Source organism: Phoca vitulina, unplaced genomic scaffold (assembly GCF_004348235.1).
Source record: "Phoca vitulina isolate PV1807 unplaced genomic scaffold, GSC_HSeal_1.0 scaffold5, whole genome shotgun sequence".
Classification (NCBI taxonomy): domain Eukaryota; kingdom Metazoa; phylum Chordata; class Mammalia; order Carnivora; family Phocidae; genus Phoca; species Phoca vitulina.
Genome location: NW_022589708.1, coordinates 724,255 through 740,515, shown reverse-complemented (window position 1 = coordinate 740,515; position 16,261 = coordinate 724,255). Strand labels below are relative to the sequence as shown.

At 57.8% G+C, this 16,261-nt stretch overlaps 1 protein-coding gene across 1 annotated transcript in view; it reads right to left on the bottom strand.

The window, feature by feature from the left end:
* Positions 1 to 649: 649 nt before the first annotated feature.
* The window catches only part of GRTP1 (growth hormone regulated TBC protein 1), a 20,251-nt gene continuing 4,639 nt past the window's right edge, over positions 650 to 16,261 (bottom strand). Inside the window, exons 3-8 of the mRNA XM_032402568.1 lie at positions 14,771 to 14,929; positions 11,846 to 11,970; positions 9,300 to 9,396; positions 3,676 to 3,848; positions 3,412 to 3,597; positions 650 to 1,345 (exon numbers count right to left, since the gene is read on the bottom strand). Coding sequence (XP_032258459.1) covers positions 1,256 to 1,345; positions 3,412 to 3,597; positions 3,676 to 3,848; positions 9,300 to 9,396; positions 11,846 to 11,970; positions 14,771 to 14,929 — 830 coding nt within the window. The 3' untranslated portion in view covers positions 650 to 1,255. The remainder of the gene's footprint in view (positions 1,346 to 3,411; positions 3,598 to 3,675; positions 3,849 to 9,299; positions 9,397 to 11,845; positions 11,971 to 14,770; positions 14,930 to 16,261) is intronic.

Genomic DNA, 16,261 nt, shown 5'->3' with positions numbered 1-16,261 from the left:
CAGGATGGCGGCAGCAGGAGGCCCCACTGGCTGTGCTCAAGAGCTTTCAGAGCAGGAGCTGAAGCCTAAGATTTATTTTAATCTTTCCTTTTTAAGCAAAGACCTGTGCCTTCCGAGGATTTACGGACCTTGCTGGCTGAGGCTGAAGCCAGCCTGCCTGCCAGGCAGCCCTGGGCCTGGAGTGTCCCCAAGCGGCGCCTGCGTACCTGCAGCCAGGGCCTGCCCCAGAGCTGCTTCCGGGAAGGGGGGGGCTCGGGGCCCCACGGCTGGTGTGTGTCAGGCCTCACCCGGCAACTGTGCCGGCCCCACACTGGTGAGCCCACGTTGCACTGCCCTGTGAGGGGTGGCCGGCCTCTGGGACTCCCCAGGCTTTGGCGGCCTGCCCGGGCCACCACTCCCTCCCCACGAGAGCGTCTGCGCATGCAGTGTGGTCCCAGGGCAGCGTCCTCTGTGACGCAGGGGGAAGGGCAGTGCCTCTGCTGTGGCTGGGCTGGGAGTGAGGACAGCCGGGCCCCTGCCGCCGGCACGGCTGCCATCACCCAGTGCCTTGGAATGCGCCTCCATCTAGGGGTGAAACCGCAGCCACGGGGGTGCTGACGGGTAGCACCTCCCCCATGCATAACTCCCTCCCCTTTGTCTGCAGCCCGCGCCGCAGCGCCACCGTCGGCCCGGGAGACCGGTGTCTTGCTGGGTCTTCCTCCAGGGATCCGGGGTGACCGCGGCTGCACTCGCAGACCCCAGGCAGATGCTTGCCATTCCCCAAGGTTCACCCACTTCCCTCTGCTTTACTCACGAGATACGGTGACTTCAAAAGTCATTTTTAAAAAATCACGTGTCTAAAGAGCAGTCACGTGCTGTGTGCACAAACCTCACGTAAGGTAATGCTGTGCCCCGGAAAGGAGCGGAAGAAGATTTGGCATTAATAACGCTAATGATAGTTTATTGTTTTGGTTTTCATTTTCAGTCGGCAGACAAGCTGATAGATAATCACAAACTCATAGTGTTGACATACTTTATTATAAATACGTACATCTCACATTTTATGGGTGAATATCTCAAGTAAAGACACATTTTTAGAAATTTATGACTTCATAACCCATACTGAGTTACAGAATGACAGAATTCTAAATCGTTCTTTTAAAAAAATTCACAAGCGTAGAGACATCGAGTATTCACAGCACTAAGAAGGGAAAGCAGTAAAAACTGGTCAGCCCTGGAAATGAAGCCTTGCGGCCCCGGCGGGCAGCGGCCCCAGTCAGCCCTGCGCCTGCAGCCTGGCCCTGCAGCTCTCGCGCAGCCTGATGATGGTGGCCATGGACAAGCTCCCGGGCTCGGTGAATATTTTCTGGAAGAGAAACAATCCACGTGAGAATCCAGCTCAGCGGCACCCCCACCCGCACCAGGTAAGGGCTTGCCAGCGGCGGGGGAGGGGCGCTTGTGCCGACCCTTGAACCCCAGGGCCTGCGGTGGCTCTGAAACCAGCCTGACTGAGCCCTTGGGGAGCGGAGGGCCATGCCGTCACATCATCTATGCCTAACGATTTGATAATTTCGGCAGTTAGGGCTGAGAAATTCATGGTTACAAACTAGGCCAAACGTAAGGCTAGCATTAGAAGGGTTTTTTGAAATTCCTCCCCAGGTGCGTGCGTGTTCAGCCGGCGCTGAGGTCAGGGTGGAGTTTACATTCTAACGGGCCACGTTCCTGAAAAGGGGAGCAGGCGCGTCCTCTGCTGGGTGCCGGGACGTGGGCGTGGAGGTGCGTTCTTCCCGCGATGGTTGCACTGAGCTCGTGCGAGGTCACTGCTTTTATTCTCCAGAACGTTCTGGATGTTCTTGCGCGGGACCGCGGAGAGCCCTGACGCATGAGCTGCGGTTACTGTGCTGGCGTGCTTTAATGCAGAAACACTGTCCCAGGGCCACTTCCCCAACAACTTCCCTCCAAGGGGTGCGTCCGTGCTGCGGGACCACGCACAGCGGTGTCGTGTCCCCGTGGGCAGACTGGCGGAGCCGGCCTGGCAGCCTCGTGCTCGTCCGCGCTTCCCTCCGGCGCTCTCTACACGCTAGCGCTTCCGGAGCACTTGCCGTGTGTGCGCGCGCAGGTCCTCGGCTAGCGTCACACATGGAGGCGAACCCACAGACTGGGGACTGCTGGGTGGGGTCGGGGCGTGGGTGACGGCCCCACAACCTGGGAACGTACCAGAGACCCCCGAGCTGTCGTATGTGTTAAAGGGCGACCCTAGCTCATTCAATGGAAAACCCTGAGCCACCTCCAGTGCAGCCCTCTGACGCACGAGGGGCTTGCTGTGGGGGTAGAGAGAGGGTGGGCTAGGGTCCTGTCCACTCCTGGACACACCATCGCAGACTCGTTCCCAGACTCACGCCCCTGCCCTCTGCTGTTTGACTCTGCCCCTAACATTGGCACCAAAGGGCTCGGGGGACAGAGAAGCCCTTCTGGACGAGGCAGTCAGTCCCACGTGACGGGCTCCTCCCGATGAGTCGGCCACAGGCTTCAGTCCCGTGTTCCCCATCCGGGCCCTACCATTCAGAAGATGCTTGTAGCCCCTGGCGACTGGGGTCCCCAGCACTGCAGCCAGAGAGCAGGCCACCCTCCCCTGAGCCCTGGGGCACAGGCCCCAGCTTCTCTCTGGCTCTGTCCAGGCTGCTCCCTAGGGCTGCCTCACTCCACGCGACCAGAGGACACCAGTCGCGCACCTGCAACATCCTTGATTCTAGGGCAGTCCCGCCTGCAGAAGGCCGCCCGTCCGTCGTCGCCTGACAGCTGCCCGTGCCCCAAGCAGAGCTGGGGGCTTGCTACCTCCTGGGAGACAGGCAGAACTCCCTGGCCACTGGCCTTCCTGGCGCCCTCCGCCACCTCCCCCACACTTCCTCCTTCCCCACTTTCAGGTGGAAAGGGGGAAACCTAAGATTTGCCTCTCCCAGTCTCCGCGGCCTCCTCAGAAGGCCTGTCAGGCCTTTCAGCTCCTGCTTCATTCACTCAGCAGATCTGAGTGGTCTACACGCCGGTACCGGGTCCAGGATCCGGTTGAGGGAGTTGCCCTTCAGGGTAGGACAGACAACAGACCCGTGCGACCCTACTGGGGCCAAGGAGAGCCATCCGGAACCAGAGATGCCAGCAGCAGGGGAAGGGCTCCAACAGGATGGCGGATCGACGGGTTTGTGCTCCGACCCAGTGAACCTGGACTGGTCCCATGGGGGTCCCGGCCGCCCTGAAGCCCATCATGGGGCTTGCGGCCCAGCAGGAGGGGCAGCTATTGTGGAGCTCCGGGAGGAGGTGGGTCTGGGAGGGCTGAGGGGGCCACCGAGGTGGAGGCCCAGAGGGGACAGGGACATGCAGACTGGTTCTCCCCCGGGCTAATGGGGCCGCGGAGCAGAGCCTGCCCCAGACACTCACCTGCATGAAGGTGTGGCACTCAGTCACAAAGCTCCCCCTGGTGATCTCCTTGAACCTCTCACAGATGTCCGCCACACTGGTCGCTTCCAAAATAAAGGCCTGGTGCTGCTTAATTAGGGTCAGGGCCACCCGGAAGATAATCTTGGAACCTTCGTTGAACAAACAGTCCCAGATTCGGAGCACTGTCTGCAGAGAAACAAACGGTGCATCATGGGGGGGCGGCCCACGCGGCCCTGGTCCCAGCAAGGCTCACGCCGCGCTCACCTCCACGGGCAGGATGTCCACAAACAGGCAGATGAACCAGCGTGACACAACCAGGGTCCACAGGACGCCGTGCCCATCCATCAGGGCCGCCACCGCCGGCAGCTTGGTCCTCACCAGCTCCCCCAGGACCTCCTGGTCTGTCTTCAGGCCCAGCATGGCGGGACTGTAGTAATCTGCCACACGGACGAGAGCAGAAACCCAGGCACTGCGTCCCTGGCCCCCTCTCTGCTGGGGGGGAAAGCAGAAGGTTCCAGGGAGCCTCCGCAGCAAGACGCCAGGAGCCCTGGGAGCGGCTCCCCCAGCGAGGCCCCAGCGTGCAGCAGTGAGAGTCTGCTGGTGGAAAGCAGGAGCCTGCACGCCGTGTCCATAGCAGCAGTACTCACACCCGCCAAAATGCGGATGCAAGCCCATGTCTGCCTTCGGGGGAATGGACACCACTCAGCCTCAGGAAGGAGATCCTGACACCTGCTACATGGGCGAACCTCGAGGACGTTGTGCTCAGTGAACAAAATAAGCTGGACACAGAAGGACAGGTCACACGCAGTTCCTGGAGCCGACACATGCAGCCGGGGCCCGCCCCCCGCCCACCCAACTAAGGGAGGCTGTGGGGTAGAGGGGCAGGCCCGGGGCCACCTGAGCCTTGGGGACAGTGCAACAGTGAGCCCCTTCCCGGGAGCCAGAGAAGCTGTGGGTCCAGGCAGCCTCACAGAGGACGGGGGCTCTGGGCACAAATGTCTACACGTGGAGCCCTAAGGGCTTGTCGGCTCACAGAGTCAGTCCTACATGCTGTCTGCACACTTGAGGGTCCAGGACATTACATTTCCCAGAATTCTAGAAGGAGCCAAACGTCCCCACCCCTCTAACTACAGAAGGACAGCTAGTGTGAGGTCTACAGTCTGTCCTATTCATTCCCAAGGAGAACCGACGGCTTAATTTGGAGAAATTCCTTAGTGGAGTTAGTGGCTTGGGGGCCCCAGGCCATAGGAGCACAGAAAGCACAACCCACTAAGGTGACTTCTGCCGTCCAAGGGCCTGGGCGGCTCAGAAAGAACCACACCTCCCACAGCGAGTCTTCTCGGAAGGCACGTTTGTCTTGCCAAAGAACTTTTTAGCTCATTAACGCAACACGTTATAATAAATTTTAATGCTTAGTTTTTGCTATTAAAATTCAGAAAGTGGTCTATATAAGAGGAATAAATAGGACAGTTTCTGGTCCTGCTGCCCCTCCGCACTCTGGCCATTCACCATGGCGAAGGGACGAGATGTTAATTAACCAGCCCAGTGGAAACAGGATCCCCACAAACACTGACATGATACCGTGGTCACGTTGCTGATTTTCAAAGAGTCAGCATGCAGTAGGCCACATTTAATACTAAAGGACCCTGGAAATGATTTAATAGAAGCCAATTCGGTTATAAAATCCAGGAATTCTCAGTTTTTCCTGCTCATATCCTCATTTTGCATCTGTCTCCTCCTCTTAAGCTGAGCAACATCCTGGCCCACCCGGGCAGATGAGGGCAGAGAGTCTCTGTTGTCCCTTCAGAGTGTCCTGCACTCGACCCAGTTCTCTGAGTGACGTTGCCAAGGGAGCCGGGGTTAAGCCCTGGACGGGTAAGAGGGTTTGCTGAGCTCCGAGCACAGTGGCCTCATTCCCGGCCCCAGAGAGGCTTACAGCGACTTCCGAAAATAGACCCGTTGAACTCGTACCCAGACTGCCACGGGCCCAGGCCAGTCACCAGGGCAGGAGGGCCAAGACCCACCCTCCTCCCCGCATCCTGCCCTGACGTGAAGGCAGACGGACCCCGTGCCTCTGGCCCATCTGAGCTCAGCTGAGCGCAGAACGGAGGAACCTCCTACGTAGCTCTGAACGGGGCCCCGCGTCAGGCTCTCCTGGGGACGGCATGCTTTTGCAAACAGCCTCATGGCCATGTCAGCACATCGGAGGGCTGAGCCGGGCTGGGGGGCAGGGTGGGGGCGGGGCGCACAGATGGAGGAAGGGCCGTGTGACTACTGCTGAGTAGTAAGCGGCCAAGCTGGGATTGAGGCCTACGTAATCGAATTCCGAAACTGATGCTCTTCGGCCCCCCTGCAGGCAGGGGTACGGGCCATGAGGTGCAGCCCACAGGCGGGATGACCCTCCAGGGCACGTTCAGCCACAGGACTCAGGACTCAGGCCGGCCCCTCTGCTCCCCAGGACCCGAGCCTCCCCGAAGCGCTGCCTGGGTCCCTCACCTGGACCACCTGGCTTGAGCTGGGCTACGAACAACCTGTTTCCCTGTGTTTGGAGGGGAACTGGTCACACCAGCTTCTCAGGACGCCAGCATATGCATTCACTGGCGCTGGCTCGTGACTCGGTGCGCTATCCCACGACGGTGCTCCCCGTGTTCCCGAGGTCGGACGGCGCCGTCAGCACCAGGGAGGCCTCCTCCTGTCCCTTCCTCCTCCTGCCGAATGCTGGGTTTGAGTGGGGACGACCCGGAAGAGGCCACCTGGCGCCCCCATGGCTGGTGTGAGCTGCCAGGTCTGCGCGTGCAGGGCCAAGCTGAGTGCGTACGGGCATTGCATGCTGATGTTCCAGAACACGGCTCTGAACCTGGGGTGTCACCGGCCCAGGGCGGTGGCCAGTGCTGGCCGTGCTGAGGCTCCGCCGTCTGCTTCATAGGCCTCAGCCCGCTCCTTGCTCGCCGGAGACCCTGGCCAGCCACGCAGGCCGCCTCCACTGCAAACGGAAGGATTTTCTATGGAGCTGCTTCTGCTGAGTTTTAGGAATCCTTGACGTGTTAGTTACATGATCACAGACACCTTCCCCAAAACTGCAGCTTCTCTTTTTACTTTGCTTACGATCTCGTGTCAGAATCAGTTTTTCATTTTAACGTAATTAAAATTATCAATCACATCTTTCATAGAATTTTGTTCAAGAACTTCCTCCATACTCAGCAATCGTGAAACCACTGTACATCTTATTTTCTCGGGTCCAAGTTTTGCTTTCTTTTTTTTTTTAAGATTTTACTTATTTGACAGAGAGACAGCGAGAGCAGGAACACAAGCAGGGGGAGTGGGAGAGGGAGAAGCAGGCTTCCCGCTGAGCAGGGAGCCCGATGCGGGGCTCGATCCCAGGACCCTGGGATCATGACCTGAGCCGAAGGCAGACGCTTAACGACTGAGCCACCCAGGCGCCCCAAGTTTTGCTTTTTCACCTACGTCTTGAATTCATCTGGAATAGAACTAAGGGTCTAACTTTGTTTCCTTCCACGCAGAGCTGTCCCAGAATGAGGCTGTAGACGGCCTGTCTCTTCCCCATTAACTGACCTATCTCCCGTACCAGTTCCCACAGACTTGCGGAGGAGCAGACTGATTTCTGGGCTCCACGCTGTGCTGTCCATCCCTGACCGACACCACACTGTTCCCACAATCACAGCGTCAGGACGCATCCCCAGGATTCTTTCCAGCCTGCGTGGCTTCACTCTGCCCTCGAGTATCTCACAGTGAGGCCCTCCCCTGCATCCGGGAGAACCCCAGCTCGTCACGATCCAGCTGCTGCTGGCTGGGCGAGCGTGGCTGTGTGTGCACGCACGGCCGCGCGGAGGTGCCGGCCCGTATCGGACTGAGGGGTGTTTCTTCCTCTGTTTTCTCCAGCACTGACAAAGAAATGACCCGTTCCTCTGAGGTCTGATTCGACCCTGCGTGTCTGCCCACGGGTCATCTCAGACATTCTGGGTTCCCTCCGATCCGCTTTGTTAGGCGGTATTTTCCTCAGTTTTCCATCTGGCCACTTCATTTTATTCATATTCTCTTGAAGTTCTTAAAAGTCTACAGATTTCCAAATTACAGCACCCTTTCCATTTCTAAATACCCACTTTTTCTGTCAGTCCTGCCTGTTCTGTCAGTTTTTCCAAAGAACCTGCTTTCGTCTCTGCTCATCTTTCCGACTGCTTATGCTCCGCGTTGCTGGTCCGCACCGTGTCGTCTGTGTGTCTCTGCATGTGTGAGCACGAACCCCGCGAACCCGCGCAGCCGCCTCCGGGGAGAAGGGGACCGGGCGGCACTGGCTGAGGTTCTAGTCTACGCTCCGCGCCACCTCAGCTTCTCGCGGGAGGACCTGGCAGCGCATCTCTGTGTGTAACACAGAAAGAAAGAAGTCAAAGCAGGACACTGGCGCTGGGACCACCCGGCTTGTGGGCCGACGAGCAGCGCCTCCCATCCCCTTCCGTCCTGGCGATTTTGTTTACTGGTTTTGAATTGAGGCCTGTTTGTACTGCAGTTGGGTTCAACAGCACCTCGTGATGGTAGGAAATGACATTTTATGGGCTAAGAAGGGTCAGTCTGGAGCCCCTCTGGTTCTCTAAGTCGCGCTTACTGCCCCGACACCTGTCCTACCCGTCGGTGACGCGCTGTGCGTGGCGCCAGGGCCTCTCACGCTCCCCTCACGGATGTTCCCAAGCCCCCAGAGCAACACTGGGAGCCGGCAGGTTCACGACAGGCCTTTGCAGACAAGAACTGAATTGATCCGGGATAGAAACACTCCTCGTAATTCAGTCTCTGGACGCGGCTCCGTCCCCACTTCGTCCTGCCCCTGCTTCCTCGCCATTCCCGCGCCCACCGCTCAGGCCCCCGCAGCGGAGCTGAGACGCCGAGTGCTCACGCCTTCCTCGGAGGCGGCCCATGCAGGCGGGCCACCGGTGTGGGTGCCTGTGCCCTCACGGATGGCGGCCCGGAGCCTGAGGCGGCCCCGTCTAGATGCTTCCCTTCTGTCGCGGTGCCACTCTGGTTCACGCTTCCGTGAGACACGTGCCAAGGTCTGACAGCCGGGGGGTCGAGGCCTCAGGTGTCCTCATCTGTAAGATGGGTTCAGCAGTTGGGCCGTGCGGCACAGCTGTTCTGGTGCCGACCCGTGCTGTGTGCCGCGGGGCAGAAACCACGGCGCACACCCCCACGGAGCCGGCACGGGGCTGCCGGGGCCACAGCCAGCTCTCCTGGGTGACGCGGGGCGGCCCCAGCCCGACTCCAGAGGCATGCCCATCCGCGCCCCAGGCCGGGCATGAGGCTGTGAGTGGTCGCCACACCGTCCCCGCTGTGGAGGGCACAGGTCTTCCCCAAGCGATCTCCATCTACGCTGCGCGTCACCAAAACCAGTGGTTATTAGCCAATAAACTGACGACTAACTTGTAATTAATTTTAAAACAGTTAATATTTGTTAATAAAAAGAAAAGTAAAAACATGTGAAAAGAATAATTTTACCTCAGTAACAGTACCAGTGGACGATTACTCTTGGGACGATTCCCAAACTCGAGAGCAAGTGTGTGCCCGGAGCCAAGTGGCCCTCCCTCAGATTCTGGGACCAGCGGGCCCCGCACTGAGGTCCCATGAGTCTCCCCACGACGGTTCAGGCTGGGGACTGGGGCCGAGCCCCCAACACAGAAAGTCCAAGCTCTAAGACACAGCACGAAGAAAATGCCACCAGGGCCAGAACTGCCAGGCTGCTCAGCTGGAGCCCATCACCCTAAATCCTTCTCTTCCCTTTAACTCCCATTCCGTCCTGATGAAATCCCTCCTCCTCAGCTGAGCCGCCGTGAGGGCGGCAGAGACGGGACGGGGAAGGCCCGCGGCAGGAACAGTCCACATACCCGGCAGTATTCTTCCCACGAGAGCATCTAACAGCCAGAAGGACTCTTCCTCACTCTTCGTTATGAGGATCAGATATCCCGCTATGAAGTTCATTCCCTGAAGTGAGAAAATGAGTTTTAACCCAGCTCGAGATTCTGCAGACCTCGGGCTGCTCCCCACGAACTGCATTTCCCTCGCTCTCCCCCAAAATCCGCCCCATCCAGGGGTGGCCTTTCAGTGACGCACTCGGCACGAGGAGGGGGAAACACAACAGGGTGTGAGCAAGCTCTCGGGGCTCAGCCTGGAAACCTACAGACTCTCCTCCCGCCTTCAGCCTCGCGATGAGACACAACACACAACCCGTTCCTACAACGGTCTGACGGCACAACTACATCAGGAAACCAGACCCGGGGCCGAACTTCACCAAGACCACGAGGAACGTGGCCTGACACGGGGGGTGTGGACGGATTCTGGATGGAGACGGAGGGGGAAATTCGCGGTGCACGCGAGCTACAGGCGCGGGGCTCACCCACCGCGGGGGAGCGTCTGCACGACTGCGCCTTCTACGTCCTCCCTGGCCTTCTCTAGTGCGTCTCTGTTTCCTAAGCTGCGTGTGTCCTCCTCTGGGAACGGGGGCACAGCCAGCAAGATGAATCTGGACACGCAGACACCACGCAGGGAGAGGCCACGTGACGAGGGAGGCACACGCCAGGGACCGCCAGAGGCCACCGGAGGCCAGGGGCCTGGAGCAGACCCTCCCGCAGGCCGCAAAGGGCCCCCGCCTGCGACCGAGACCGAACAGACTCCTGGTGTCACCCTCGTGGCCGTGCACCTCGTCCTGCGGCCCGCGTGCAGTCTCACAAATACGCACCCGAGCTTTGGCATCGTGCCAAGCTTAAAGCTGTATGGGCTGTTTTTTTAATGCTGTTTTTAAAAGCTGCAAGAGGGGCGCCTGAGTGGCTCAGTCATTAAGCGTCTGCCTTCGGCTCAGGTCATGATCCCGGGGTCCTGGGATCGAGCCCCGCATCGGGCTCCCTGCTCGGCTGGGAGTCTGCTTCTCCCTCTGCTCCTCCCCCCTGCTTGTGCTCTCTCTCTCAAATAAATAAAATCTTTAAAAAAAAAAAAAAAGCTGCAAGAACAGTAACCGGAATATGTAAAGGCGGTTTCTGGACCACGCGGCCTCCTCAGCGCCTCCAGGCCAGTCCTCGCCCAGGACCCTAAGTTCTGGCGGCACCAGAAGCCCAGCCGCGCCTCCTCTGCTGTGCCATGGCCCGCAGGTACCAGAGCAACCTCGAACAGCCCGGCGCGGTGGTCAGCGAACAGCGCTCTCTGGTATGCACCGCTGCCGCCGGTCTCTGCAGAAGGACCTGCCCCCTCCCACCTCTGCAGCCGCTGCCCTCACCCCCACCCCCACCCCCACCCGCACCGAGTTCCTGGAGCCTCGCCCACGACGGTCAGATGCAAACTTCCCATCCGTGAATCCCGGCATCCCCAGGAAACTGTAGAAGCCGGAGCTCGGGAAGCGGGAAGCCGCTGCCACTGTGGGTCACAGGCAGAAGGTGCGGTGCCGACACACGACACACGAGGGAGTGCGTGCACGGGCCGCTCACACGCCCCAACAGCACAGGCCCACACGGGAAGGCCCACGTGTCCCACGCAGGCACGCAGAGAGCACTTGGGCCCTTGTCACTTTCCCTCCCCCACGCCCCAGGCAGAGTGACGTCTGGGAGGAACGAGGAATGATTCGTCCACACGTGACGTGCTGCTTCCTGCAGCAAACCCACACAAGGTGACACAAATCGACAGGTAATGAGGCTTGCTGTTATCTGCAATTGCAGGAAGATCTGACTTCCAGAAATGATGTGGAAGGAACTCCCCGCCACATCGCGTGTGCACGCACACACACATGCACAGACATGCACACACACAAGCAGGCATGCACACGCACGCAGACATGCGTGCACACATACATGCACACGCACAAGCAGCCATGCACATGCACGCACACAGACATGCATATACGCACGCACATGCACACACTATACACACGTACGTGCAGACATGCACACACAGACACGCACACACGCATAGACATGCGTGCACACAGACATGCACAAGCAGACATGCACACGCATGCACACAGACATGCATATACGCACGCACATGCACACACTATACACACGTATGTGCAGACATGCACACGCACAAGCAGACATGCACATGCACACACAGACATGCGTGCACACATACATGCACACGCGCGCACTCTGCATTGAGGCCAGGAGGTGCCGGTCACTCATTCCAGTAATTACAGCCCTGCTCACACAAGTGAGTCCTGCCTGCTTCCCAGCCTCACCCCTCCCTATGGTCTGGCACCAAAAGAAATCATAAGTAGACATTGTACTGCTTCTCTACCTGGGAAACATTTCAACGTCACAGCCCTGCGTCTGGGGCTCATGAACAGGACTGAACACTTAGCCTTCACCAGGAGAACGTCCCTGCTATAAACTGCGGGCGCATCACACTCACCTTCCCCACTGGCGTGTGCTGACTTCCTGGAACTTACCTGGCAATAGCCCACACCTTGGTTGTGGCGCCCATAGGCCAGCAGCACGTTGTACAGTGTCTTTTGTAAGCAGGGATCTGCACTCTTCCGGAATTTAATGTTGTCCGGGAAGGTCCTGTTCATATCTGCAGGGAAATTCACGACACGGAATTATCCAGACGGTGGAGACGGAAGACTGGCCTATGATGTACAAAGTAGTCCTTGTGTCTACCCCCGACGAGGCCTAAAACCCCGCCTGGCGACCCTGGCCGCCCTCCACGGGCAACAGGGCCACGGTAACAGGAGTCAGGATGGAAGACAAAGGTGTTGGCGGGGTGTCCCGCCCAGTCCAGCTACGGCCCCGGTGCCCCAGCGGCCCCAACAGCACATTCTCTCCAAGGTCGCTGCCCCCGCCTCTCCTCAAGGTCCTCGGCCCTGCACCCCATCTGCACCACCACCCCCAATGTCCCCCCTTGGCCAGGGAGGGCGCTCAACTCTAGGACCCCAGGCCACAGGTGAACTCTTGTTCCCAACACTGGAAAATCTTCCCAATTCTGAAGATCGAAAACACACGGAGAACCCCCTTCAGACGCCCTGTCGGCCTTCGGCACCGGCGCCTACAGGCCAGGCCCCACGCGGGCCCGACAGCTGGCTCACACGTGCTAGCCCGCAGACGGAGGAAGGAAGGAGGGTTGTGTCTGTCTTCCGAACCCACTGACCTCACTTAGATGGGATTTGTGGTGTGTGTGCTGCCGCGCTAGGTGTGATCACCAGAACGGACCGGGGCACGCGGGACCCTCAGCTCCCCGCCCGCCATCGGGCGAGGCGCCTGTGGGCCGGCCTCTGCTCGCACCTGCGTCCCCACCATGGGACAGTGCTTCTGTTCCTACCCACGGCGCCCGCGCTGAACCTCTGCTCCCCGGAGAACAGACCTGAGCTGAACAGTAAGCTTTACTGCCTCAAAGCACGTTATTTTTCATTGTATGTTTGTTTATAAGAAAGTTTTTTTCCTGGAATTCTAAACATTCCAGAGGAGAAAATTAGTGTTTTCTACTAATTCAGACTCTGGAGTGACCAGCTGTGCTCATTCTTATACACTACTCTTTATGAGGAGTTTTCCACATGTTTTGAAACTTGTCTCTGGGAACGGCCCCTCTCCCCATTGTGGAAGGAGGTGTGGACAGGGACGTTCAGGCTGTGCTCACATGCAGCATGAATGCTCCACCCTCTGTCCCGGTAAAGTGATTTCTCCAGGTCCCTCAAAAAGCCAGACTTCGAACGACCACGTGACCCAGCAGTCCCACTGCGGGCACGTCCCCAGAAGAACCGAAAGCAGGGTCTCTAAGAAATCTCTGGACCCCGGTTCCTGACAGCAGACTCTCACAGGCAGGAGTCAACCGGGGTGCCCATCACCGGCAGAAGAGAGACCTTGGACGGAGTCTGTCCTGACAGCCAAACCATGCTCAGCCCTAAAAAGCAAGGAGACCCTGAGACACGCAACAATGTCGACCACGCTGAGCCAAGTGAGCCAGACACAAAAGCACAAATTCTGCATGATGTCCCTTACCTGAGACAGGAGGAGGCCGCCTCGGGGGTGGGGAAGTTGTTGGTGTTTAAGGGGGACAGAGTTTCAGTTTGGAAAGATGGAACAATAAATTCTGTTACGTATATTTTACCACAATAAAAAATTGTTATCCAAAAATGCCGGGACTAAACAGAACCTCTAAATTCACTTTTCAAACGAATAGCAACATTCTGTTTTATCTGATATGCGTGGCCTCCCTTGGACCCCAGGCCTCCCCCAACCTGAGGCAGCCCGGCAGCCCCTCCTCCCCCCGGTCCCGGTGCTGGGGCTGCCTCGAGGGCTGAGGGACCCCCTTCCTTAGGCTGGGGACACACCTCAATCTCACGCCACCATGGAGCCCCACCTCTCAGCACATTCAAGTAATTGGGTTTTTAAAGAATTATTTTGTGGGGCACCTGGGTGGCTCAGTTGGTTAAGCCTCTGCCTTCAGCTCAGGTCATGATCCCAGGGTCCTGGGATCGAACCCCAAGTTGGGCTCTCTGCTCTGCAGGGATCCTGCTTCTCCCTCTGCCCCTGAGGCTCCCCCCACTCATGTGTGCATGCTCTCTCTCTCAAATAAAATCTTTTTAAATTTTTAAAAAATAAAAATAGGGGCGCCTGGGTGGCCCAGATGGTTAAGCGTCTGCCTTCGGCTCAGGTCATAATCCCAGGGTCCTGGGATCGAGCCCCGCATCGGGCTCCTGGCTCAGCAGGGAGCCTGCTTCTCCCTCTCCTTCTGCCTCTCCCCCTCCTCATGCTCTCTCTCTATATATACATATATATCTCTCTGTGTCTCAGATGAATAAATAAAATCTTTAAAAAAAATAAAGTATTTTGTGTTTAAGTTTGTATTTCTCAAAAACAAAATCATAAAGGCAGATACTTCCTCAAAATCTAATTTTTCAGTTTAGGTTAAATATTTGTTTGGGCACTTTGGACATTTAAGAGCTGGTGAGCCTATGTGGCCACTGAGAAAATCTGGGGATCCGTCAGCACCCCAAATGACAACGGGAGTTTGACGCCGAGGCGGGCAGCCGTGGTGTGCAGCGTCAGGACACGCGGGTCACCGTGTCTGTAAGCCCAAGGGCGCTGTCGTCAGCACAAATCCCTCACGGGGATTACCCTCCGCGCCCTGACGGCTGGCTCAGCAGCCTGCTCACCCGCCTCGGGTTCTCCACGGAAGAAACCTGGTCCTTCCCTCACCCACGTCCGTCCTGGCCGGCTGAAGCAATTAAAAGCACTGTTCTCCCCTCATGAATGCTTAAGCTTTGGTTTTCCTTTAAGAAAAATAAAATTTCAACTTAAAAACAGCAGGTGCCTCTTGAACAACGTGCATTTCCTCTTCAGCATTATAATTCTGGGGAGCTGCCCGGGCGGCTCACCTGTCCTGATGGCCTCCTCCAGCCTGTCGTTCCGCTCTCCCTGGAGGAGTCGGTGGTAATAGCCGGGGTTCCGGTCCATCTGGGCCTGGGCTCCGCTCACCCCCATCCAGACGCGGGCCCGGTGCTCGAGGGGAACGCCCTTCCGGATATAGCGCTTCACTGAAACGGACAGAAGGGGCTGCTTCAGAGGGACAGACACGCGCTGCCTGGGCTCAGAGGCCTTTGGGCCGAGGACACTGACTTCCAGGCTTGCAGCTCACTCCTCCCCACGTCCGACAGGAGAAGACCGGTACACACACACACGCCGGACACCGCGGGCTGGGCCCCAAGCTCCGGGTCAGGGCCCCGCAGGCCAGGATCCACACACAGGAGGAGACACCAGGAAAGCTGGAGGGAGAGAGGCCACACTGAGTGAAGGGACAGAGGCAGGAAGAGGCCCTTGCTGGTCGGGGAGCAGCGAGGGTCTGAGGGACAGCTGTGGGCAGGGACAGCAGCTCAGGTGCGTGGTCCAGCCCTGGGGTGACCGGGAAACAGGGGACCGAGGTCAGATGGGGTTCGGGAAAGCTCTCTGCGGTCGCACAGAGGACAAGCGTGAGCCAGAGACCGGGAGGAGGCCCAGCAGGTTTCGGGGCTGGGGCTTGGGTGGCCCCTCTGGCTGGGGGCTTCAGCGGCAGGTCACTGTCCTATTCTACACCTGATCTGTGTAAGTGGAGAACTACTTTGGGAGAGATATTTTTATTGATAATAAATACGTGAAAAAGTAATCATTAATTTTCTAATGACCATAGAAACATATAGGGAAAGAAGCCAAAAACCACGAACTACTTCAATGAATCACTAATTTCCCAGGCAGCTGGGAAAGATTTGTGAGACTAACAGTCAAATGAATTACAGTAAGCCTGGGGCGCCACATTATGCTTTTAATGACCTTAATTTAACCCTCAAAACAGCTCATTTTCAAAGGAAATATTCAAAGCATTGTTGTTTTCCTTTCACATTATATTTAAGTACCACTCTTAAAAAAGAAATGCACTTTAAAAATATATAAAATAAAAAGAAGTTACTTTAAGAAAAAATAAAAGGTCATACAATGAAAGAAGAGTCACAATCTGCTATAAGAAGAAAAACATCTGAGGCACCAGCGGCATTTAACAGAAAAACGTTACAGGGATGACGCGGGTAGCAGTCAAAAGCACCCGGGCTACAGCACTACGCTCAAACCGCAGGCGAACCCACGACCGGGAGCGCCCTGCGCGGAGCTCCGGGGGGGGCACGCGGGGCCCCGGAGCCGAGCGCCGCGCGGGCGGACGGACACCTGACGCTGCTCGGTGCAAGCCAGAGGAAACCAGAAGCCCTCTCGGCCGGCGTGGCGGCCCCCGTGCCGGGTACTGTCGCCGCGCGGCGTGGGGAAGAGCAGAGGCTCGTGTGGTTCTCCCGCGCGCCGAGCGCCGAGCACCGAGCGCCGAGCACCGAGCACCGAGCGCCGAGCAC